The sequence below is a fragment of the Lichenostomus cassidix genome, chromosome 11, assembly GCF_008360975.1.
Source record: "Lichenostomus cassidix isolate B80296 chromosome 11, HeHo_3.0, whole genome shotgun sequence".
NCBI lineage: Eukaryota > Metazoa > Chordata > Aves > Passeriformes > Meliphagidae > Lichenostomus > Lichenostomus cassidix.
This window is the reverse complement of record NC_139492.1, coordinates 7774467-7801396: the sequence shown is the minus strand read 5'-3', so window position 1 is coordinate 7801396 and position 26930 is coordinate 7774467. Positions and strand designations below refer to the sequence as shown.

General features: G+C 41.1%; 1 protein-coding gene across 1 annotated transcript in view; it reads left to right on the top strand.

Moving 5' to 3' along the window:
• GLG1 (golgi glycoprotein 1) overlaps positions 1-26930 on the top strand; it is a 79112-nt gene that overhangs the window by 12351 nt on the left and 39831 nt on the right. The window contains exon 2 of the mRNA XM_085071720.1: positions 24904-24936. Coding sequence (XP_084927846.1) covers positions 24904-24936 — 33 coding nt within the window. The remainder of the gene's footprint in view (positions 1-24903; positions 24937-26930) is intronic.

Sequence of the window (26930 nt, the reverse complement as noted above, 5' to 3'; positions counted from 1 at the left end):
ATGTGTGGGATTGAAATGTTAAATTAAGTGTAATAGTTTTAAATCTTGGCATGTGTCAGGCTTGTCCAAGCTTAAATAAATTCAGTGCAGAACTAAAATGATGTGCATCTCTTACGTGGATGTGCCATAGTTGAATAATTGTTATGTGAGCGGAGCCCAATTTTATATAAGATGTTTGAATTTTTGCAGAATGTCCTAGTGAATCTGAATATATATTTTTTTCTCTGAGCTATTAAACAAGTTTTGAGTAATCTTTTTTTTTTTTCCTTTAAAAAAAAAGACTTTGCAGTTGACTTTATTTAGCCTGTTTGACCATTTACTTATTGTTGAGGAATCTGTGTCCTGAATGGTGATTTTGGTGGGTGTTTCAAATAGTTTATGCTGTTATTCTGAGGCAGTACTCTTGCAGAGAGCAGAGGCAGTGGCTCTCTCTGCAGAATGACGAGGAGGACCATGTTGGTCCATCCAATTCAGTAGCGAGTTCTGTGGCAGGTGGAGAATATATTCTAGAGATGTGTCAACAGTTACAACTAAATTGCTATGTGAGGATTGGGGATTTCCCTATTCCCAGAAGGAGAAACAGATTTAGCTAGAATATCTTTAGTAACAGTCTCTTTTTTGTTTGTTTAGGGAGTGAGCTGACCTGTCTGGTCACTCATCCAGAAATGTTTCAACTCACTCATCCAGGAATATTTCAACCTAAGTTTCTGGACCAGGTGATCAGCTCTTCTCCCAGGAGTGATTTCTCTGGACAAAATGGTGCATGTTCAGTACAGTTTTCAAGTATTAGATGCAACTCTTGCAGCCTAAGATCTTGCTGCAGTTGTTTGGGAACAAATGAGGCGAATCTGTTTGGTCACAGAGCTTTTCTCTGCTTTAATGTTTGTTTTTGAAGAAGGAATGGTGTCAAAGATGTATTTTGCTGGTTTGGAGAAGGAGTGGATAGCTCTGTGTTTTAGCTGATAGAAAATTTGGTTGTCTGCTTTTAACTGCACATCATGGCATTCAGTAATGCCAGTAATAATGTGGGCTAATTGTATGTTTATTTTAGGTGTTTCTTTTCTGAACCAAGTATTTTGTTTATCCCGTGTCAGGGGAAGATGAATAAAAGTTTCTTATGAACTTTTTCTGGAGGTTTTTTGTGCTTCTAGAAATGCCTTGTGTGTAAGGTCAGCATTCCCTGGAGGTTTGCATGCCTCAGCCAGCCCTTGATATATGTTTGTAGCTCTTGTCCTGCTTTTTATGCTGTCTTTGCAATGTATTAAAACCTCTGCAGCATGCTTGAAGAGAGCATTCCTGAGAAAGCCATGTCTGGCTTTATTGTCATGCTTTGTGACACTCCTAGGAAGAGTTTCCAGGAGAGGCTGAAGTGTGATGGCTTGCTGGCTAGGTCAGGCTGCTTCAGGTGCTCAGCTCTCTGGTTAAGAGTCTTGGAGCTGATGGGATAGAGAAAAATGCTCTAAAAGAGCGTGTTAGGGTGAGCATCCGTACTGCAGAGGGGAAACTGAGGCATGGTGTTGTGGTTATGCATTGCGTGTTATCATCATAAACCACAGTGATGGGTAACAGCTGGGGGCCTGGGCACCTGAGAGAGTGAGCACTGATCTGACTCACACAAGAACATTAAATCCATGAGTAATAAGTTTCTAACAGTTTTCTGCTTCACTACAAAGGCCGTTGCTCCTGTGGCCAGGGTGGCTGAACAAAACAACAGCTTTTGTTTAGGAAAGATGGAAGGTGGTTCCAGCACTCTTGGCTATGAATAGCAGTGGTTAGGAGTAGCTTGAGGTGTTTTAGTAGTCCCTGCTCCAGATATGCTCGTCCTTGGAGAGATGGGGACAGTGTCAACTCATCCAGGTAAAACCTGGGTGGCTGAAGTTGCAAGTCAAGACCCTGTGGGAGGAGTGTAGTACTAAAGTCAAGGAGGAGATGTTTCAATTCCATGTAATAGAAATAGAACAAAGACTTTGTGAAGTCTTGATGGGAAAAGATGTCTGTATTATAGGAAACCGGGCTTAAGGGGGTTAAAATTTGTACCTGTGACATGTGGCTGTGTAAATTAATTCAGATTAAATATCTAGGGAAGTTAATGGAAACATGTTTTAATGAACCCTGGCTAATTACTCTATTTAAAGTTCTTGATCAATACCCAGGAGATCTCAAATGCTTGCAGATCGTTTTTTTTTAAAAAGCCTGCACTTATATATATTTTAAATCTTCTGCATAAAATCAAAACAACTGGAGTCACTTGGTTTGTAGACTTCTGGTTCACCAGGGCTTTATAATATTTGGAGGTGGTCTGTAAATTGAAGCTGAAGACTTGAGCATTTCCAAAAGTATTAATTGTGAATTTTCGATGGGAAGTGCAGAGGAATAAATGGGCTTAAGGGAGCAGACAGGAACAGAACAGAGTTTCTCGAATAATCTATGGTGTAAATGTGTGACAAGGCAGTTGTTTGTGGTTTTCTAAGAGAGGAAAGAGTTCTTGTAAATACTTGCTGGTGCAAGTGAGCTATATAAACACCACCTCTTACTCAGAGCCTTCATTTTCTTCAGAATACTGTGTATGAATTTAGTGGACTCGAAATTAATCTTAAATAGAATTGTCAGGCAGGCAGCCTTACCCTGAAGGGATAAAGTACTGTCTTTAAATTGGTTCATATTAAGAAAGCTGGGATATGTTTAGTCTTTTCTGATTGAGCTAATTAGCAAAACTGCATTGCATGTTCATAGTTAATACATCCCTGTGTGTGCAAATGGATAATGAATGCATAACCAAGCTTAGGAAAGGTAACCTTTCAGCAAACAGCCTGCAACACTGTCTCCTTGATGATTGTTTCATGGATTCTTGGGGTACTCTGTGACAGCTGCCAAGTCTGTCAGACAGTTGGCTTTTATTCCTGTCTGTATTCAACCCAGTGCAACTTGTGGTCTTCCCTTGGTAGCAGCACTAATTGTATCAATGCAAAAGTATCTTTGCACCCTGCTTCGACTGGCATGAGGAAGGAGTAACTGTGCACAGGGAGGCTTTGGCAGCTGTGAGGTGCATTAATGCTGTACTGCTTAAAGCCTTGCCCTCTTCCTCTGCTTTGGTGGCAAAGGGTTAGAAGAAGCAGCATGATCCTTGAAAAATAAAGTTAGGAGCCTAGTGGTCTCATTAAGGGAATCTCAGGTAGAGTGTTCTCTGTATTGGTGAGCATCAGGTCACACTATCTTAAAACCACCCACAAACCCCACATTGTAGGTCTTGATGAAGACTGTAAGCCCTCACAGGCTCCCACTGAAATGATTTAGTGGTTAATGGACTAACTAAAAGGATTCTTTGCCTGGGAGCTTTTTAGAATTCAAACTGGCAGTTAGTTGGAAGGAGCCATTCCTGAGGTATGAACAGTCTGCTCAAAAGCTTTTTAATCAGACCCCAAAATTTGTTAAATGGTAGAAAACTTGAGACAGAAGTTGTCTCTTGTAGCCAGAGAAACCAGAGCCCAGCTGGGTCTTGAAGTTTGCAAGAGGGAAGTCCCTGCAGAAGGCAGTGAGCAAACAGGGTTAAGGGATAACATGGAAATCATGGGACTTTGTGGCAGAATCCTGTTCTTCCCTCTTTTACAGAAAAGCAAACACACCCTTCTCATAAATGTGAGATCCTCCATTCTGTGCTATCTGAAAGCTGCACTTGTGTAATGTTGTGTTAGCATACTGTTGCCTTGAAGTTCTTGGAAAGATCACAAGATTGAATAATAGCCAATAAACATTGTTCTCCATTTTCCTTCAGAAAAGAATGGGAAGTTTGGAATGCCATGCTTTAGTGTCATTGTAGAACTGGCTTTCCATGTTGTCTTACCTTCCATTTAATGTTGCTTTTGTGCCTAACTCTTGTCTGCTTTGTTTCATTGCTGATACGTCTCTTGTTTAAATAAGGAAAACATCCCTGTTATGTTATCAAGAGATTGTTCAAGCATGACTAGAGATAAAATTAACTAGCAAGTCAGTGCTCTGTGCTTTGAGGAGTGGCTTCAGATGATAGCTCACATTCCCATACTAAAAATGACCTAAGCCAGTGATATAAAAAGACAGGGGTGGGCATGGGATATCAGCTGGAGTGAAACCTTTCATCCAGTGGTGAATATGAAAGGACAAGATCTAACCTTAACCAGAAGATGTCTTTCTTTGTATGCAGAAGTTTAACAATTCTTTGACAGTTATCACTCTTCGGGGCTTTCTGTGCTCGTCTGATTCCAAGCTTGTCTGGCTTGTGGCCTTTGTGGGGCCTTTACTGAACAGCCTCAGTAAATGATTGTAATCACAGTGATTCTTTCCTGCAATCTTGTTAGTCTCCAGCAAGAAGGTGGGGATCAGATATAGACAGGGTTTCTAGCTGCTGGGCTTACTGATTTTCTTTTTTTTTTTTTTTTTTTGTTAATACCCTTTTCACCTCGATTCTCCTGGATGTGCTAAAGGCAAAGAGGCTGCTCTACAGCTGTGATCACATCAAAGCCTTCAAGTATACCAACAAATCTTTTGAGACCAAGCAAATCCGTTCTGTAGTTTTACTGCAGTGAATTCCTAGTGTAGATCTCAAATACTGGCTGAAGGATTTTCCCTCTGTGTGATTTGGTGTCTGCTTGGATATCCAATGGCAACAGCTGTGCTGGTGAAAAATCGTGTGTCTGGGTGATGTCTTCTTAAGAAGCATGTAGAAAATGCCATAGCCATTCAGACTTCCTAGGAACAATAGTGATGAGTTAACACAGTAATAGTACCTGCGTTTCATCCCTTACTGCCTAATTTTCTGTAAATCTGTGGCTAATAGTATAATAGAACTTTACATTTTTCCTCAACCTCTTAGGTAGTTGAAACAAATGCCTTTATTAATGAGTCATCTACTGGCAATTGTATTGATTGATGTAGGTATTATTAAAGAGGCAACACAGTTGTTGGTCCACAGCTTGGTATATTGATGGTTGTGTTCAGATATCTGCTTAATTCAGTGTTAAAATTGGATGTCTGGGTATGTTGCTGTATGCAGACTCCTTTGCAGGTTGTCTGCAAGTAGTTCAAAAGCTGGTGCATCTTAAAAATCAAAGAACCTTGTAGCCACCTCAGTTGATATAAAATTACTTTCTTGGATCTTACAGCAGCTTTACATTCTGTTGCAAGGTTATCCTGGACCACATCTTTGGAGCTTTAATTCATTCAACTAGAATGTCTTTGCATGCAATATTTGCTTTGCTGGTTTACGAGGCTTAGCTAAGCAAGTTGAGCTGCTGGCAGGACCAGGCTGTGAACTGAACTCCTGATGGAGCAGGAGGTTGCAGGGTGGACCCAAAACTTCGATCAACCATTAACTTGAGCAGCCCAGCTCCTCAGACAGTGGCACTGCTGTTGGTGTTCAGGACAAACAAAGATGTGTAGGGAGTGGAGCAGGGTGAATCCTAGAGCCTGGTTTGAACTGCCATGCTTCAGTGTGTTTGGTCTCCAGAGCAGCAGCTGAGTCACACTGACAAAATGGTCAAGAAGCTGTGCAAGACTTCTTAGGCAAGTTTTAAACACTTAGTAGTGCCTGTTAGAAGCACAAAAGATGTACATGAACCTCAACATCCTGAAGTCTTTATTCAAGTCCATCAGTTTATGGATATCCTGAAGATACAGTGTAGTGTTAAAATGAGGAGCAGCCTTGTAGTAGTATTGCTCTCTGCTTTGAAAGTTATTGTCTGATAATCTCAAGTAATCAGTTTTGGAAGTTCTGGAGAAAATCAAGTGATTTCTCAGAAGTTGAGTTGCCAGTGAGTCTAATGTATGACAAACAGCAGCAGTAATTCAGTTTTATTAGACTTGGCAACATAACACCTCTGCAACTAAGCTGAAGGGGCATTTGATTTAAGCATAATACTGTGAGTATTAGTGCATAAAAGAAGGTTCAAAGCGAGAGGATACTACAGAGTGTGTTTCCAGATAGTTAAAATGTCTGTAACACCTTCTTTTCTTGCTGTCTCCTGTCTTGTTAATCCTGCCACTGCCAGTGAATGTGAATTGAGCAGAACTGGATGAACGTTTTGCTGAGACATGAGAGCTTCACAGACCTAACCAGTTGCTAAGCTTTCTCTCTGCCATACTCTTAACAATGCTTTTCTTTCAGGCTTATTCTGTTTAATTGTACTGTGGTAAAAGGAGGCTTTCTAGTTAGACTAATTTACCATTATTTTCTCTAGAGTTGCTCAGACTTGCATATGTGTTTTGCATGTCTCGAAAGCTGTCTGATATTAAACCAGTTTTAGTTTTTCAGGTCTGAGATAGGCATTTCCATGTTGAAATGGATGCTCAGTCAATAAAAAGAGCACCTTGATTTACTGTGAACTTCTGGGTGGGAAAATGTCCTTAAAGAAGGATATAGGCTTTATGGAAATGCATCGTTGTCCTTTCTAGTCAATACAGAAAGGTTGTCTGGTGCAATTTTCTGGTGACCTATTTCTAATTAACATGCAAATTAACTGCTTGGTGCTGGAAATCAGGATTGCAAATACGAAGTGCTAATATGCGTTAGGCTGGGAAATCCCCAGCATCTGTTAAAGCTCCAGCACTGTCTGTCTGCGTTGTTTGCTGCTGCCTGTGGAGCAGTTCCCTCTGGAGAAAGAGCTACTGCAACCTGCTGTCAAACGGCTCCTTTGTCTCACTTTAAAGAGAACAGGTTTTAATTTTCTGATGTTGATGCTTGTTGTCTCACGTAGGGAGTAATTTGAGTGCACTTACAGCCCTGGTTCACCAAAACTGCCTGTCATGAAAACAGCCAAGACGAGCTACTTCAGATATTTCCCCAGAGGAATTGCAGTGTTTCATGAAGTAACTTATTTCTTTGTACTAGTGTTACGAGTGCCAACTAAATGGAGAAATTAGCATATTTATTAGTGCTTGTCATCACTTAAAATTTGGGTTTTCATTAAATGCAGCTGTATGATTTTATATTTAGAAAGTGGCTTTGATCTAACAGGTAGGGATGATTAATTTAGTAAAGCTCTGGTCAGAAGTGAAGTTGTACCTTTGTCCTTGAGGCATCTGCTTATTTTCATGCCACAAAACATCTTATTTTTCCTCTTCAGCATTTTTGTGCCAATGTTACCTATTACCAATGATTGTAACAGCTGATTTAGTAACACATTTTGGCACAAGCTGTATAAGGTACAGTAAAACTCCACTTGATTTTTGCATTGCAGCTTGTTTCTAGTCCTGGCAGTTGAGAGAGACCTTTTGTGCCAACCGGGCAAATTTCAAGTGGAAAAAATGAAGCAAAAAAGTGCTCAAAATCCATTTTCTTCACCAAAATGCAGCTAAAACTTAAGCTTTGTAAGAGAATTATGTTGAAACATCAAACTGTCAACAAAATTTGGTCTATTTTCAAGTGGAGGAAAAATCACTTTTAGTTGTGTAAGTCAACTATTTAATTTAAAGAGTTAATAACCAAATGGTTTGTTTGCAGACAGACTCACCTCTCTGAATTCTCCCAAAACAGGTTGTCATCTGGTCCCCTGTGAGCTGGCTCTGGCAGAAACAGTGGGAGTGTGTGTAGTCAGTCCTAATCTGCCGTATTCTGAATGTTACTAAACTGCACCAGTAAAGGTGTCCAGAAGTGAATCTGTCTGACGTTTTGTACTAACTAGGTTGGGGCAATGTAGTAACAAAATTACTTTTGTAAAAAAATTGTAGCTCAAATTATCATGAAGGCTGTTAATGTGTGTAATTAAAAAGAAAGATTTCTGAAAAAAACCAGCATTAATTACTTTTTAATTCAGGGGTGTTCTTGCCTAGACTGTACTTTTTTTCAGAAGATACTATAAATCTGCCTGAGAAGAATTAAAGCATTTCAGCAAACCTCCTGTCAGCACTTTGCATTGTGGTGATGCTGTGTAAAGCCTGAACACCACACGCCTTTCCCAGCTCTCCTGTCTTTGCAGTGTAAAGCCTCACTCTGCTAATCCTGCTTCCACTGAAACTTTAAATAGATGAGGAAGAGGGATCAAGTCTTCTGTTCGAATGACTGATGGATTTACTCCGATTTGCTTATCTCAAAGGGCAGTCAGAAGTGGCTTCCAGTGGTGAGCCCCACCTGCATTAGCAGGATCTCGCTTGTCCTGACGAGGTTTCCTACTGCACAGTCATTGAAGGAGGCAGGCTTCCAGAAATGTGTGGGAAACTACCTGGGTGTTTGAGGGTGTCTTACTTCAGAAAGTCAGCAAACTTAGTGCCAAGTCTGTGCAATTGGTTTTGTAGGGAAATTTACTGTTCCAGATGTTTGGTACTTCTGTGCTTAATCTCTTCCTCCAGTTCTGAAGTTGAACTGAGTGCTTGTGATAACGTGCTGACTTAAAAATAACAGCTAGTGTTTCCCCTTAGACCAGACAAAGCATCTTGCATCCACCTCTCCCTTTCCTAAAAGCAAGCCACAATTAGTCTTGGTTTCCAGAAGCAATTTTTATTTATGGCATTGCAGAGCTCTCGTTTGCCTACTGCTGGTTTCATGTTCATCAGGTTATCCTTTTTGGCACTTCTTTAGGAATGGAAGGACTGGAATCAGTGAAGGACAGATCACTGGAAGGCATGAGAGAAAAATATATGTTTCAATCATACTTTATCTTCCCAATTCTGTGTTGCAAGAACGATGGGAGCAGATTGGATTTCTGTCGGCTGTTGTCTTCTTGTGCAATAACAACTGGTTACTTGAGGAAGTAGGACCACAGCTTCTGGAACAGGGTAGCATTGCTTGTACTCAGAGAAGCAGCTTTGCAAGTTGCAGTGGGCCAAAGCCTTGGGTGTCTTAAATTACTTGCAAATGTGTGAATCTGTGGGAATCTACTGATCTAGTGCTTGTGGTAACAAGCCTGGGAACTTAGTCAGAGCAAACAGCGTTTCTGGCAGTGGTTTAAGCTGGATTTGGTGCAGGGGCTCCCTTGTGGTTGTTGCATGTTTCTGGCAACTTCGTGGTTGCCTGCAAAATGTTGGGTTTGCAAATCTTGTGCTTTGAAATGTAATGACAGATATAACTGATGAGGAGCAAACCAGCTCTTTTGCCACACAGTACATTTAGCACAGGAAGGTGTGTGCAGTACAGTGAAGACTTAAGAATAAGTCCTGAAACCTCATATTAATCTGCAATTCACTCTCATTTTTCATCCAATTTGCCTGAAGGATTGGCAGGCACTCTGGCACACTGGGCCTTTTTTTTTTTTATTTATAAAAATGACTCTGTTAAGAGTCAGCCAAGCTGTTCTGTCAGCCTGCAAGTGTAACTGACTCGCAGGTTTGTGCCCTTTGGTTTCTTAGGGTAAGAGCTGCACCCAGGACATTTAGATTGATAATACAGAGATTTTTCTTGTTATGTTCTAGCCTGCTTTCAGGTTAAGCAGGGCCTGGGGATTGTTTTTGAGGGAGCAGGTTCATGATCACTCAGGCTGATCTAAGTTAATACTGCATTTACACTGTGTCATCCTTTCCCCCTGCAGCACTGATCCTGGAGGCTGTTGTGTGTGGCATCATCTTGGTGAAAAGCAGGAAACCAGCAGAAAACTCCTTACAGAATTTCATAAGGAGAGGCAGGGAGAGTAGTTTGGGGCTTTTTTTGATCCTCCCTGGTTAACTGATGCATGTTATAATTCACCAACTGTTAATTTGTTTCCTGAGTTCTGACAGACTTCCCTTAAGTACATGTAAAGTACCAGAGACCTCTTGCTTTGTAACACAGATGCAGTGGAAAGCTCTGTATCACTGGAAAGGGTTAGATGGACATTTAATTGTATCACACCTCTGTGCATTGTGAACCTTCTGTTGCTCCTTGCTGAATTTGGGTGACTGGAATATCTGTGCTTCAGCAACTTGAGAGATGTGAAGATGATCAGCTTGTCCAGTGCTCTGCTGAGCAGTTACACCACTGTAGTTGCATAATACTGAGTGTTTTATTTTGAATTTAATTGTTTTGGGGTTTGTCTTGAAAAAACAGTGATAATTTCTTGTGCATAAATAGATGAAAATTGAAGTTATTTCACAGTATTCTCTTCTTGACTGCAGTGTAAATGCTGGTTTGGTAATTTCCTAGGTTATCCATTATCAAAATATCCTTGTTGATCTGGTTGCCTCAGGTAATCTGGTAGATGCTAGGTTATAGTAAGAAATGTAAACCTGAATCTACAAAATTCAATTTTGCAGGCTTCAGGAAGCCTGAAAATGTTACTTTTGGAATGCCTGGGTTGTGATTAAATGAAAATTGTCTGATCATGGCAGTTCTTAATTTGCTCTAAGGCTTTTCTGTCCTTGCTTGTTGTTTTGGAGGGCAAGGAAGATGGAGGTAATGCATTGCTATGTGCTCTAGTCTGGGCAAAGAGCACTGAACCAGTCGTGTGGATGCCAAGCCTGGCACTCACCATGAGCTGCATATTTAAAAGTGTAGCTGATAAAAATGCATACAAAGGAAAAGAAAAATCTTTAAATGACCTTTACAAGCCCAAGCTATTCTATGATTCTATAATCTTGCTCTCACTATGTAAGGCATGTCTCTTCCTTATTGTGCCATCTGGGTTCAAATGTAGTTTATGGAAAATTTTGTGTGATAACTTTCTAATTATTGGGAGGATTGGAAAACCCCTAAAGATTGTCTCTGAATGGTGAAGAGGTGCTGGAGAAGATTTTGCTCTTGAATTCTTTATACTCTTGTTTTTTTAGATGCTTCAAACTCTTCTTATGTCACATCAGGACTCTTTCCCAAGTGATTCCATTGGAGCATTGAATGCTCACTTTTAATATATATTTTGCTAAGATTTAATTTTCACTAAAAATAAAAAAGTAAAATCATAAGTGTCTCCTAAGAGGTAGTATCAGTTCTTACTGTGGCGGGTATTCTTTCTTCATACACATTTATCAGGGATGCTCCTAGTTCTTGGTGTCACTTGGAAATATCTGACTTCTCCCTGAAGGGCATCTGTTTGATAAATGTCATACCTCTGGTATTCTGGGCTTTATCTTTCCTTAAAAATTGTCTTGGAGGAATCGTTTGTCCATCTTCTTCTCTACTCTGTATTGTGTGGTAATCCTAAAATGAACGGGTAAGTTAATTGGTAATCTGGTGGGTATGTTTTAAAGTTTTGTTTTGCTTTTGCATGGCAGCAGAGTTAATTCTCACCGTGAACAAGAACTCTTCAAAGCTATTTAAAGAGATCGCAGGAGACCAAAGCAGGTGGCTTTAGTCACAATGTTGACCTCTGCTTACAGCATTCAGATCTCACCTTGCTGTGAAACTTGCACTATCTGAACATTTTTTTCTTATCGTGCAGATAGGAATCTGCATGCGAGGGATTTGAACACTCTCATGGGGTGTAAAACTGCTTACCTGAGGGTACTGCTGTCACCTTTTCCCCTGAATGTCCCCAGAAGTGTGCCACTGTCTTTTTGTGGACGTGCAAACCACATGAGCTACCCATGCCACTTGGATAAGAACAGATCAAATTCTTGAAGTCCCATTCTCAAGCATTATCTGTTGGAGAAAACATCTTTATTCTGCTTATTGGTCAGGACAAAATAATCTCCCAACATTATCAATTTCTTCAGTGAGGATTGTCTGGGCTTTGCCATCAGCATACTGGAACTAATCCTGAAAACTAAGCATTGCCTGTTGGGCATTTCTCTGCCTTTAGAGATCTGAGATTTGCAGCTGTGTTTGTTTCTTCAGCCACAATCAGAAGTTCTGTACCTTGCTTTAGTGTGTACCTTCAAATAGTTTAATAGTGTGTGACTATTGAAACAGTCATCGTTGACCAGAGACTAGAATAAAGTGTTTTCTATCAAGTGGTAATTGGTGCTGACTGAATACTTAAACTTTGAAGTTCTCTTTTAGACAGAATAGAAAATTCTGTTATAGCAAGAAGACAGCATAGTACTGCCTGAGTACTTGCTTGCAGCCTTTCCAGCCTGCCCTGGATTTTAGGTCTGTATTCCTGAGCCTTGTAATTGATTTTGCTGTTTGTCAGGAATAATGGTGAGCAAGAATAACCAGCTGTTCCTAGAGCAGTTGAATTGTTGATTTAATTCCTGTGTTTTGACAGGTGAGAATTGTTCAACAGTGATGGTGGTGGTGGTCCTGCATGGAGCATTGTGCTGTGTGTTGGTATGAAGCTGTAGCAGTGATGAGCTTATTGCTGTTCTCCCCTCTGCCTCCCTCCCCCATTATTTTCTCTCTGTCATTATTAGCAGAAAAGCTGTAGGTGTGCTCAGTCTTTTTAATTGCAGCTTGTCTTTATTCATAGCTTTTTAAGTAGGAGTTATGGAAACAGTAATTGGGAGAATTTGCAGGCAGGTGTCTGGCTCGCCTGCATCCCAGTAAGACATTTTTCTACTATTGTTGCTTTCCAGAAAGCTCTTCAAGCTCACTTTTAAAATCCAGCATCAAACGTGGATTATTTTGGGTTGCTCATCTGTGCAAAACTAGTCAGCTGTAATTTCTTTGTTTGGCTTGAGGGGAACTGTTACTGACCTGGCTGCTTACCATGGTATCATTTTAAATTCCCCCGAATTACCATTACGGTTCAGAATTTTCAAGCAAAATGCTTGGCTTTATGTCTCTATGTAACTATTGAGCTGAGCAATTCAAGCTGAAAAACCCTAGTGCTCTTTGGAAAGGAGCTCTCAAAAACACAAAATACATTAAAAGCTAAGCTTCTATGGTAGAGCAGACCAGTACCTAAGGGGGACGTGTTCCTTAGCTCAGTGCTCCAGGCTTCTTCTGGAAACAAGGTTAACAACTCAAACGAGTGCCTAACTTTGTGAGGAAGGGCAAAGCTTTAAATAAGATGTATGTACAATTTTCTTTATTTTTATTCTTTATTCCACATAGTGAGCTGAAGACAGGTAGTTGGTTTGGTCCTGTAACAGGGTTTTTGTTTGCATGTTCTGAAGGCAAGCAGAATTTTTATTTGTAGTTTGTCACTAATCCCATGGAAACCTTGCCTTAGCACTGGCTGTAAAGACTTATTCCTGTTGATTTTTCTGTTGAACAAAATCCAAGTGATTTTATCAAAGGTTTGCTTTTCTTCCAGTTATGTAAGGAAAACATTATGATTCATCCAGGTGAAAAGTTCTGCAGCTGTGTATAACACCATGCTGGTCCTGTGCTTTTGCAGAAATTATACCCAAGCAAAGGTGGGAAAAAAAATATATTTGGTTGGCTTGTCATATGTAGTCTCTTAAAACGACTCGTGGCTTGCATCTGCCTTTCCCCTGTATTCCATACACAGATTCCTAAATAGCCAGAGTGCACCGTGTGCCATGAATCAGGCCTGCCAGTGGGTTGATGACTCATTTCCTTATTGGTGCAGATGTGTATAGTAAATGTTTCTGGATAACTCTTTTCATATGAAAAGAGTCTCCCCTGTGGGAGATGAACACACAGCAATCGCTTCCATTTGGTGTGCACAAAAACTTCATCCTGAAAAAAAGCTCAAATCACCCTTTCTTCACCCTTTCTTGGTGAAGAAAAGGTTATCTTGGAGCAGTGGTTGAATTTTGGAAACTGCTGTGTGATCCCACTTGAGGGTTTTTTCATTTGTGGTTGTCGGTTTGGTGTTTTGTTTTTTTTTTTTTTTTTTTAGATCTTGCTTCTCTGTCCAGCTTCAAAACAAGCTGCCTTTTATGCCAGCATAATTCTTTAGGTAAATGCTATAAGCATTTATTTATCAAGTTTCAGTAAGACTCATTTTCCATGGTATGCTCTACCTTTTCACCAAGCGGGAATGAAACACTATAGTAAAGGCATTAGCACAGTAGGTTTGCTGAAAATCAGTTTCAGATAAAATCTAGGTGTGTGTTGCTGAAGTATAGCAGAAATGAGGTACTAAAGTGAAATAAAGTGCATTAGCCATGTGGCACTGCTGGAGTCTCTAAGAAGAAAAATGGTGTTTCTGGTTTGGTGCTGGTGCTGAGGTCTGCGGCTGAGCACTGCACCTGGCAGCCCTGCTGTGAGTCACTGAGCCCGGCCGCCTTCCCTCGCCAAGACATTTATAACTTGGTTTAATGTTGTGATGTATAATCTGTCTGAATGCAGAATGCCTAATGATGTTGTGAATCAGCTGGTTTCATCTTGTCATTCTGGTCTTTTTCTTGTCATGGCTCTTGCAAAAGGAGAACCAGACACTAGGGAAATCAATTTACCACAACGATTTGTGTGGCTCCCAGGCAGATTGATTTAAATAAGCAAGAAGCTTAGATTTGAATAATTTCAGTCTTGCTTGAACACTCTAGTAATTTTTCTAGAGCTTTCTAGTTTGGAGATATTATTTTGCAGCTAATCTTAGCTTTTATTGCTAAGCTTGATATGTTTCCTGACTAAATTGATATGATCTGTAATTATTTAAATATTTGCATGTTAATGTTTCTATCTTTTTTTAATAATGTTTAAAAATGGCAAGCCATTATCTACTGAATTACTTTTCCATGCATTAAGCTGCTTTTGGATAGAAAAGGAACCTTAATTAAAATGCAGAAGATGAGTACTGTTGAAGTAGAACTAAAGTACTCAAATACTGGATCAGAGCAGTTGTTTTACATGGAAAAATGCTTAATACATTGGTTTAGCTTTCCTGGTCATTGTGACCTTTGAGACTCGAGAACAAGTTTTTTGTTTTTTCTAAAATTTCTTAATTATTAGAAAAAATTATTCCCTTTTCTCAATTCCTGTTCTGAGCCTTGTCTTCAAGGTATTGATGTGAATGCAGTTGTAATTGAGAATCTATTTTGTCTGCACCTGTGGAAAGGGCTCATTTGTCAGAAGCTGGCGATGAGCTCACGGAGCAGGAAGACAAAGGTTTGCCCTGGAAGTGTGTTAGCAGGTTCCCAAGTGTGTTGGTGTGTTCCCAAGTGGTGTTTTGATGGCTTCAAGCCTCTGTGAGTTGCTTGTCACACAGCAGTCCTGCAGTATCCTCATGGACTTTGAATTTGGTGCACTTTGTCCAGTCTTGTTGCTTGATGGTACCGTCCTTCAGATGGACTTGGTGGTGGTTTTGGTTCTCCAGTGCAAGGAGAAAGGACTCAAATTCTGGTCGCTTGTGCTTCCTTGAATCTCCTCTGTTTCTTGGTCAGAGGCAGGTGGTAGGTAAGACTAAGTCTCTGTGCCTAAGACTTCAGTTGCCTTACCCTGCTCAGTGTTTTTTGGCTGATCCAGAATGCATTTAACTAAAATTCATCAACGGCAAAAATGGTAACTAGAGCTGTTAAATTGTGGGTACAACAGGATGGATGCTCTGCCTGGCTGCCTTAAAGAGAGTTTCAGAACTTTGTTTTGAGCGCTTTCTAATTGTGTTGATAAAGGACTTAAAAATGGTGGTAGGTTGTTGCCAGCTATTATTTGGGAAGCACAGCTCAATACTGTCTTCTGATGTGCAGGGTAGCGTAGGGAACAGAGTTTATTTTGGATGTGCATCTCATGGGCAGCCCTTCCTGTATGGGAGGAACTTGAAATGGAAGCGGGGCATTGTGCTGTTTCTAGGACTCCCTAAAAATAGCCTACAGACTTTTCCTGCTGAGTTCAGCGGGTGATGGTGAGAATCCAGCAAAACAGATCTTGTGGGGGAAACTCACCCAGGGTTGGAGAAGTCCTCTGGACTGCTGAGGCAATGTCCTAATTGTCTGTTGCAGAGTGGTGCTGCTCACCAGCTGCTGTTGTGGGCTGTGCTGTAGGCTTTCATATGTGTTAATACTTTGTGCATATTTGCTTATTCCCACTGTGTACAAGTGCAGTTTTGTTCCTTAAGTGAATTTATATGGACCTCTCTAGTTTAATGGACTGCGCTCTTTTGAATAACCAGAAAGCTTTCAATGGGGAGTTTCTTTGGGAGAGCTGGAGAATGAGTATTATAGCAAGTCTGCCTTTTTCCTGGCATAGGATGATCTCTTGAAGTATTTTAAAATCCTGGCTTCTGGTTCTTGATGGTGGTGTCAAGTCAAGAGCTTGTGTGGCTTTTGATTTGGTATGGCTCTTCTCAGCTCCCATGTTATGTTTGACATAATAAACTTACGTTGTGACATGTCCTAACAGTGTTTTAATTGTTGTCACTGTAGTCTTGGGTAGCCTTGAGTTGCCATTGGATTCTCTCAGCAGCTGTGCAATACCTATGGCTTTTCCAATGAGCTTCTGAATGTTGTAATAAAGAAAGGAAGGATGGACTCAGCTGAGGAGAAGGTGGTGGCTGGGCCTGGTCACTGAGCATTTGCCATAGATTTTTTTTTTCCATCCTTGAGTAGTGCTGTGATAAAACTGGCACATATGGGTCATGATAAGGTCAATGATTGTAGTTAGCCTTGAAGTGAGAGAAGAACTGAAACAGTTTATTTTACCAACAGGGCATCGTCCTACTTTGGACTCTTGTTCTTCACCTGCCACTCACTGCAATGAGGAAGTGAGTAATGTGTTGGGCCCCTGCAGATATTCTGAAGAAAATTCCAGTGTTTTATTTCAAATCCAGTTGTTAGAAGTGCCTGAACACAGGCTGTGCTTAGGGTGCTCTTGCTTTTGACGGGAGACTTCCCTATCACATTTCATCTCTCAGTAACACAGTTACTGGCAGACAGGGTCCAGGAGACTTTGTGCTTTCAGGAAATCTCTTGCAGGGTAATAGCACTGGAAAACTGGTATGTAAGGTCCCTTGGTACATCCTCCCCTCTCACTGGCATTGCCAGATAACAAAACAGATGTTGAATATTGTGTAGGAGTTCAGGGGGACATACACCATGCAGAAGGCTAAAATAGTCCTTGTGACAGCCAAGGACTAGTGCTGGCTGTTGTGTAAGAACCTCTACAGGCCTGTTCATCCATGTGTAACATCCATCATGTTTTGGAAGTAGTGATGTTAAATGTAATTGTGCCTCTCACCACTGTCCTGAAGGAAGAAGGGAAGACTTCAAAATAAAATTGTTCTTCTTGTGGTTTGTGGTTAAGGCTGAAGTGGCTTCTCTGAGGTATTTGATTTTTATTGCCTCTAAATAGAATAGCTGGCAGAAGTTAAAAATAGCAGAGTCTGCTTCCCACCTGTTCGGATGCTTGGATTATTTTGATTCAGAGGTGGAATGTGTGAATGCAAATCGTTAGGATTAAAGCAGTGCTGCTCGTGCCCCTGAGCACGGGCAGGAGATGCTTATTGCGCCTTGGTGAGGATGGGCGCCTGATTGATGTGACACGTGTGTCTTGCTAGAAGAGGGAGGAAAATGCTCCTGGGGAAGGATCTTTGGGAGCACTGTATGGCTTTCAGTGTGGAAAATTGGAGTCATGAGCCCGCATGTTGAATAACAAAGCCAAATATGAATATTGGCTGGTAGAGTGTTTAGAGCATTGTTCACTCTGCTGAATGAAGCAAGAGCCCTTGGCAGGGGAGCCTGGCACTGGTTAGAGGTGCTCTCCAGCAATGGTGGTGTAATGGAGCTGCCTACAATGGGGGGAATGTCAGTACTTGATGGCTTTGCTCTGCAGCACAGTACTCCCTCTGCTGTGTTGTGGGAGTGGGGCAATGAGTAAGCACCATTTGCTCTGAAACCTGTGCTTCTCCTCTGCTTTGGTATGTGGAGCTGTTTGTGTGAACTGCTTTCTTAGCTCCTGTACAAAGCTAATTTACAAAGGATTTCTCTGGTTCCAGGCCATGTTCAGCCAAAACATGATTCCCTGAAGAACAAAATGTGGTCAGAACAGTGTTTCCATCTTAGGAGATGGGGGCTTTACTACTCCATGTACAACAGCCTTTTATTTGCTTGTGAATTCTTCATGGCTTTTTGGAAGCTTTCTGTAAACTTGGGGTGCCATGGAGTATATACTGTTAAAAGATGTGAAGTCTCTGTATTGAGAATAAATCATAGACTTACTAAGAGATTATGAATGTATTTGATAAAAGCTCTTCATTAGTTGTTGCACTGAAATTATTTGTTGAGACCTCCATTTCTTTCTTACCTCATTTCTCCTCTGCATCACCAGCAGATGCTGTGCAGTACTGCCAATACTCATGTTACTGATTTTGCCTCTTTACTAGAATACTCTAAAGTTTATCTGGGATGTTTTTGGTTGGGGTTAAGGCAGAATGCCTTCCAGGAAACTAGTTTGAAAGTAAAGCTGTCTCAGCGTACCTTGTGGGACTGCTTGATGCTGCAGGTGGAGATGCCACTGTACATTCCCAGTAAACTCACTGGTGCCGGGGGGCTCTTCCGTAAGCCCATTTGTACTAACCTGGCAGAAAAGTCCAAAATCACAAACACTTTTCTGTTGATTTGCTGATTTGTGGATGGTGTGATGAGCTGGAGGCAGTGACAGGGGCAAGGAAGACAGCAGACTCCCTGTCACCTTGGTTGATGGGATAACAGCTCTCCTCCTTTTATCACTTTTATCACTTGTCACTCTACCAGCATCCTTGCATGCCTTTTGGTCCCTGAAGCTTTTTGCTAGCACTGCGAGAGATCTTTCCACAAGCAAATCCTGAAACCTCCTGGCAGGATCTGCAGCTCGGTGTCAGTGCTATGCTTGGTAGCAGAGCTCTGTTGTGGAGGAGTGTTGTGGGAAACATTATATCTGGTAACAGTGCTGCCAAACTTAGGTGGCAAACCCATAATTTCAAGGTCTGTCGTGTTCCACAACTCAGTGGGACTGCCTGGAAAGCCTTTGAGAGGTGGAAGAGAGGAGTGAGGAAAGAACAAACATCTGGGGCAGATTTGCTTTGATTGTGCTGACTGTTGGAACATGCTCTGATATGTGGGTCTGTGTTGAAAGAAGAAAGGCTGAGAGGGCTTAGGGGCTTGAGAGTCCCCCATGCAGGGAGGCAGAAGCATCAGGGACAAGAATAGTTTGTGTGAGGAGGCTGTGGTGCACCTTCCAGCATGGAGCAGCTGTGCTGCCTCTGAGCACCAGCCTGCAGCTCTGCATGGGTGGGAACAGCCAGCTCAGAGAATGTGTTTTGCTGGTAAGAGCCAGCAAAGACACTTGCCTGGTTAGGCAAATGGAATTGGCATTTCTTTAAAATTGCACCATGGTCTGTGGTCACTTCTGATATACCAGAATTAAAACTTGAGCATTTTCTGTCCTTTTCCTGCCATTGGTATTTGCCAAGGGAGGGGTCTCTGCTGTGCAGGAAAAGTACACAGCCTGCTGAAGAACTTGCTTAGTGTCAAATGTGAAACAAGCAAAACCACTTTTGACTACCTATCAAAGCTACAGCAGAAAGAGTAGAACTTGCTGAGCTTTCTTGGTGTTTGAAGCAAATACTGAACACTGGATCATCAGAGTACCAGGGGACACGGCCTGCTTCATCTTTGTCTCATTTGTCCATGGCTGCTGAGCCAGAAGGACACACATGTTGTCCTGGGGTTTTTTGATATTACTTTGTGCTATCTTTTCTGAATAAGCATACTTACATTAATGGTGTCATACCCCTGGAGGATGTAAAATGTCAGCAAAGGCAGGAAAGTTTGTGGAAATCTAGAATTCCGTTAAAACAGTAAAAAACACTAGCAGAACTTGATGTTTGGGGTGATGTGCTGCTTGTGCTATGTGTGTGTGCAAGACGACTAAAGAAATTGCTGCTGGTCCTGATAGTTTGTTTTTAATACAGAAAGTTCTGTGTATGTTTTGGAGGTGGTTGTTAGGTGTTTGTGTATAACTTGGGCTAATACATTTGCATAAACTAGGAACACCTAACCAATGTGAACATAATTATTTGGGTAAATGATTTGCTGCATTGCAGCCTTTAGCTCTGGTTGTAACTGGGAAAAAATATTTAAAAATATTTAAATGAAATAAGCAAAATATATGGAAGCTAGGAGCTTGCAACTTTGGTGTATGATATATCCACAGTTACCATGCTTTAAACTGGCTATTTTCAAAGCATGGATGGTAAATATAGAGGTTTTTTGCTGACATGACAACATGGGGTTTGTTTTTAGTACTAAGAGTTCACTGGCATTAGAGAATATTTCAAGCTTGACTTAACAAGTTTAACTTTCATTGCTCACTAAATGTGTAATTAAGTTACGACATCTTCTCATCTGTTTTGAACTTAAATTATCACTGGTTTTAACTCTCCTTTCACACATGACTTTTTCAGGATTGCAGGATGTGTGAAAACCATTTACTGTAGCCATATGCTTGTTGGCTCAGAACTCCAGGATGTTTCAGTAGGTTTGAAGCATGGGTGGTTGTGTGATGTGTGGTTTTTCTTTTACAAAAGCTGTGTTGATTCTTGCCTAGACTACTCTATCTCCTCATGTTTCCAGAAATTCTGCAGGCTCTTTTCTAGTGGTTGCATTGGAAAGGGATCAGGTTTGCAGGAGGGTGGCTCCACCAGATAGATGACTCCTTGATCCCTGCCTTACATCTGGCCTGTGCTGTTTCCAAATGTCTCTCAAGTCTAGCTAGCTTGATACCTGTGGATTGAATCGCTTTATTGTGAGTTTGCTGTCCTGGCTGGGTGTGTTTGATGTGAAGAGATTGCTGTTTTCTGTGGGAAGGACACAGCTGGGAATCCAATTGTCCCTTTATCAGCTTATTGGCCTCCCCCTTAGAAGCTCCTAGGTCTGCAGGTCCACTCTGCCCTTTCTCTACAGATACTGGTGATAAATGTGTTCGTTTAGATCAAAGTGAAAAAAAACAAAACATGAGCTGTCTGTACTGTGTGGCTGTGTGCACCATCCTCTGTAGTATAATTGACTCTGTGACAGTGCAATAAACTGGGGACCACCCACAGTCTGGCTGGACTTCTGTCTACCCTCTCTTTCATAGCAGTGTAGCTGCTTTCATTAACATATTTTCCTAATTTACTTGAGGTTTTTGCAATCTTCCTGAATTTAGGGAGAGAACATCTACTGGGTTCTTCCCATCCACAAGCCAATTGCCTTTTTATTTTGCTGTTTTGGTCCATGTTGCTTTCTCGATGGCTTTTGCCTAAGCTGGGTCCAAAGTGTGTTGTCTTCAATGTCTGAAGATTATCCATGGTTAGTATTTGAGGTATGCCTGGTTCTTGCTTTTCAACAAGTTCACTGCTACCCTTGCCTTAAAAGAATAGTTGAAATGTCTGCCATCATCCTCATAAGAATAGTTGAAATGTCTGCTGTCATACCATCTTCTGCTCTCAGGAGGGATTAAATTCTGGGAATTAAGGCATTTGGGCAGTTGGCTTCAGACTTTTTAATTTGCATGACTTTTTCAAGGAAGCAAAAGAATCTTAATGCTGGAGATTTAAAATAATCCCTGCAGGGAGTTTTCCAAGACCTTGACTTTCACAGAATTGTAGAACAGTTTGGGTTGGAAGGGACCTTAAAGGTCATCTCCTTCCAACCTCCTGCAATGGGAAGGGGTGCCTTCTGCTAGACCAGATTGCTCATCCAGCCTGGCCTTGAGCACTTCTAGGGATATGTCATCCACAGCTTCTTTGGGCAACCAGCCTCACCATTCTCATCCACATCAGTTGATGAGGATACTTACGTTGCTTTTCAAAATCCCATGGTGTAAATTATTTTTCCTTAGGATGTGATGCAGTAAGACCAAATCAAGTGTGTTTTGTATACCCAGCTGGAAGGGGCTCTGGCTGTCGCTGAGGGAGTGGCTGTAACTGCACCCCAGGCAGTGTGCTGTGCACTGGATGGTGATGCATGACACTCGTTCAGTCGCTATCAGCTGTTCATATGGCTCCCAGCACGATGATGGTCCATTTCTGCCGCTACAGCACCAGCACTTTGTGCCCCTTTGGGCCTGGGTAGTGGTGGTGGGCTGCTCACTTGCTGTAGAGTTTTGACCTAGTTTTATACTGCTGCCAAAGTAGACAGATTTAGAAAGGGATGGATGACTGTCATGGTTTACTTCAGTGAATTGAGATCTGATGGATGGGAAAAGGCACTTTTAAACACAATGGTGTTGACGGCTTCAGCCTGGTAGTGATAGGACTTCACACAAACCTTTGAATTTTTCTGTGGAGTTCATAATAATAATAATGCAGTGGGATTTGTGGCTGATGTGTCTGATTGCATGGAAGAAAATGCTTTTTCTGTTCAGGTTTTCTTATAACTGGTACTTGTTCTAATCTCTTCTTTCCTGGGGAGGTAGGAAGTAGTGTTCGTACTCTGGAATGTGAGTGTTAGTGTGTGAAGGAGTTTGGAGAACTTTTTAGAGAACTGTAAAGGGAGGCTATATATTCCCACTGAAGCTGCTAAACAGCAAAAGCTTCTGTGAGCCCAGAGGCACACACATTTCCTGTAAAGGCTGTTTTTAATCCTTCAGTTTGGAGATGTAAGAGTCCTTCTCTCTTGCTAATCGGTGGAATGTCCTTGCCATCAGCTTTCTCTCCTAAAATGCCTTGACTAGCATGTGGTGATGGTCTGGGCTGCTGTCTTCCTTCCCCTTGCCCTGGGGGTCTTCTGAGCATCCGTGTTCCACAAGCTCACCATGTGGACTGACACAATGCAGCTTTTCTTGTTCTTCAACTTCCCTTAGTGGTAATTTGAGACTTACTTCCCTTTCATGACTCTTACTGCACAAGCATATTGTTCTGAAATGGCTCTTTTGGAAGCTTTCTTGGGTGGATATAGTGGACAGAGGGCCACAGGATGTCTCCTTAGCAAGGCAGAACTGGTGTGGGTTGCACTGGGGAGATTTTTCTTCTCCGTCTTTAGACTCAGCCCTTCAGTTTATCAGACAGAAGCTAAAAGGATTGTTTTTCTCCTCTTGCTTCACTGAGATAGGGAGAAGCAAGTCAGCATTGCATGAATCGACCTCTCCAACGCTTCCAGTGGTAAGAAGGCAGAAGGATCACAACTTTTAGCTAGCAGGGGGTCATCTTGTTCCACATGGAAAGGATTCTTGGCTAGATCTTGCACTTGGCGTATTTAAGTACTGAGCTGTGAATTAATGCAGTACTAAAGCTTGGTTAAGGTCCCATTTAAGTTCCATTACTCTTCTCAGAAGAATAAGGCTTGATTTTGATTTCACAGAGCTGAGGTTTGCTGCAAGCACAGGGAAGGGTGGTATTTCAATGTGTAACATTTTATTGTTATGTATTTCAAGAAAAGCTTATTTAAACTTCTCAGGTCAGTGAGAACTGGTATGTTATCTTTTTGGGTTCATCTTTCCAGAAAAAACCTGAGCTTTAATCTTTGGTGATTCTGAAGCAAAGGTTACCAGGTTGGAGGGTGCAAAAATAATTGAAGTGACCCTTCAGGGTTTTGTGGGAGTGCTCTCTGACCCTTACAAATTCTTCTGCCTGTAAATGGGTTAGTAAGTCCTGTCCTCTACAGAAGAATTCCAGTGCTAGCCTATATATTTTTATAAGGAAACTATCCTTGACTAAAAGACTGAGACAGCAATTTCAGTGGGGGGCACTCTGCCTCCCAGCTTTTGCAAGTAATCTGAAACCTTCATCTGTTGCTGTAGGATGCAGAATGAGTGCAGAAAATTAAGGAAAGCACACCTTGGAAAGCATACCTTGTAAGTCACAATAGTGTTGGTCTAAGAGGCTGCCATAAAATAGAGCAATTTGTGTGACGTCTTCGTTTTCAGTTGAAAAAATCAGTTCTGCAGTCTGATGATAACCAACAGACATCTGCTAGTCTTTAAAAAAAAAAGTTGTTATCCAAATTTTCAAATTTATGATTGCTTTGGGAGATACAGATTTCAGATTGTGTCAGTCTGACCAAACTGCAATTAATTACTGGAATCCTTCAGGTACCATTTTTTATGTTCAAAGTGGAGAGGTGATGTCTGCCACTTACTGCTATAAAAAATAAAAGTGCTTTAGTTAATAATGGCTGTAATTAAGAACTTGGAAACATTTTCCAGGCTTGCTTTTTTCCTCATAAACTTGTGTTCATGTTTCCCAAAGCACCAATGGTGCAAGTGTTGGTGTAGCAGATTGTGCAGCAGCAAATGCTTGCACTAAAAAGCTCTGCTTACTTCCAAAGCTGCTGAAATGCTGCTTCTCTTATGTCAGATCCCTGAGGTCGAACATCTTAGTGTCAATGATGCAGAGTGTAGACTGTACATTCTACACAATGGTGTAGAGTGGTTTTGTGTCCTGTGGCTCTTACAGCGTGTCTTGCATCTTAAGTGTCAGGAGTAGCAGAGACTGTGTGCATCAGGGTTGACTTTTCTGTGGGTGTGACAGCCAGGTGATTTTGTCCTGCCTTTGTGCTGTTCTGCTGTGGAGAGGAGATAGGGGTTTGTATGATTAACTTTTTTCGAGGAACTCTTCATTGTGAGATCTACTCAGGCTAAAAGGAGAATGGATTGGTTTGCACTCAAAGTTCTTTCCAGAGGAGCTCCCCAGGAGAATATAGTGAATATTTTGAAATGATGTATGAATATTGGATGTCACCAGTTTCTCACAGTTGAAGGTATAAATTCTGGGGCTGCTTTGAACCCGGCCTTTTATGTACAGCTGAAAGAAAAGATGTTAGTTCTCAAATGGGGGATATGAACATTTCAGTCTGGGGGAAGGGAGCAAGTCCTACCTTTCTCCTTCAGTTGTATGCACCAAACTAATTTTTCTTTAAAACTCTGCTCCTACATCTTTGTTTTCCCACAGGTGCTTTTTTGCCCTCTTAGTTTGGGCAATTGTGGCAAGTGCCGGTGCATTCATTATGTTTTTGCAGTGTCTACATAAATGCTCCTACTCTTCTGCTGTTTGTTCTTTCAAGTTAATGCAGTATAGTGTCTTAAGTACCTGTTAGCTTGTCTTTTTGGTAATTAGGTATCATCACTCTTGTGATGCAGATTTTACAATTTTCTGTCAATTGTGTCAGCTTGTTTATTACAGTGGAAAAGAGTTGACAGTATTTTAGTTTCAAAAGTTTAGACTCTTCTCTGTTAAATGCATCACATCAGTAGTGAACTGACACTTTTTTTTTTTCTCCTTTCAGCCAGATAATGAAATCTCCTCAGACTGCAATCATGTGAGTATTACTTTGTTTATTCAGTCTCTAGCTATGGCATTTGCACCTCCTATCCCTTGTGAACCTGAGGTATTTTGCATAGTTTGGTACCTTGCAAAGGCTGTTAATCAAGACACATATGGGTTTCTGTACTGGCCTTTGGAGGAAGAGCACAAGGTGACTTCTTTAACCCAGTGTAACCACTGTGGTCTTAGTGGAGACTTCAGAGTGGAACATTTTTAAGAGCTTTATAAATTGTGCTTCTGTATCAGAGGAGGATAGCAGACGTCTTTCCTGTTTTATAATTGTGGGGTGGTTCCCGTGAGTTACTGGGAGCAATGTGATGTGTTCCTTTTGGGAAAGATGTGAGCAGTACCGAATTTAAACTCTTAATTTCAGCTGTTGACACCTTCTGTATTACTTTCACAGCTGCTAAATTCTTAGACTCGCTTGGAAAATGCTGTGGGGGTGTGATATTTAGAGGCAGTTTCAGACACTTGGCTGGTTTTAGAACAGATTTCCTCTCAGCACTGTGTTTAACAGTGAGCAAACTATTAGCCAGTTTTTGGGCTGTCAAGCTGACTCTTCAAATCCCAAGACTCTCAAAAAAAAAAAAAAAGAGAAAAAAAATTGCTAAGGTTGGTATTAGGTTTCTTTTGGTTTTTCTCATTTGTATTCTGTCAGTGTTCACCATATCAAGATCCTTAATTGCTTGGTTAGCCCTGAACATAGACAGACAAGTGCATGCCTCAATGACAGTCTTGATTTTGGATGCTTGAGAAGATGTATTTTGCTTTATTATTGGAAGATATATTCCAGAGATGAAACCCGGCCATGCTGTACAACTAGTAATTTCCAACTGTGTTTATAAATTAACCTTTAGCACTGCCTGACTTCACTGGCAGCTGTAATTCTCTCTTGTGCAGGGTTGGATCAGATGAAGGACACAACATGTTTCTGTTTAAGTCTTTTTGAAAAAGACAAAACTCCAGTAATTAAAATGTATCTGTCTGACATTTAAATGTGCCAGCAAAAGTTACCTGAATGAAGAAGAAATTAAGAATTCTAGAAATCAAAGCTGGGGCTTTCTTCTGCTGGATTAAGTGACAGCATCTCTGCTTCAAGGCAAATGTTGGGCGGATGTGGATTGTGGAAGCCATTCACAAATAGGAAGTGTGGGCAAAGTCTCATTTTCCCAGGCAGAAATTGTGGGGAGGTAATAAAAATGAGATCACAGAGAGGTTGTCTCATATCCAGATGTTTTCTTTGCCTCTCTCTGCAGTTTCTCTGCAGTACAATTGCTGATCATCCCCTGGAAAATACTGCCTAGTGCTAAAATCAGGAGTTTTAAGTGGCAAGTTTAACCTTCTTACTGTTTGTGGGAAGGTTCATTTGGAGAGCATCTCATTTCGAGACTCTCCAAAGTGTGAGATTACAAATGCAGAGATGTATTCTCATCTTGTGTCCTCATTCTTGTACTTCAGTTCTGGCTGGGAGAGACCTACAGTACACATTGCAAGGACAGGTTCCCTGTTCATTCACTTTTATGTATTAAACCTCTATGTTTACAGTTTACTCCATCTGTAACACCCTAGTTTTGCATCACCTCCTTTTTTAACTTTTCACAGCTCCAAAACCATAAGACGTGTGGAAGATGGTGCATTTATGTTGATTCTGATTTTGGTTCTCTTGCTGTGCTTCCACCCTCCTGGAGTGGATGTGAAACTGCTTTCCTTGTGTAGAGCATGTTGTTATGTTTCCCCAGTGTTTTGTGTACAATTGAAACATCAAAATAAAAGTTGGACCAAATTTTATCTTTTTTGATACTAATTTGTCACAAATGCAGAGTTTGTAAAATTTTTTTTTTAAAACTAGTTAATCTTTAAATTAATGAAAAGTGTTTAAATGCAACTTAAGTTCCTAGAAAAACAGATGAGCTAATAGAGCAATCAGGCAAGATTTCAGCCATTAATTTGCTGAGGTTTTGCGACCCTGCCCTGTATTTTCGCTTTATC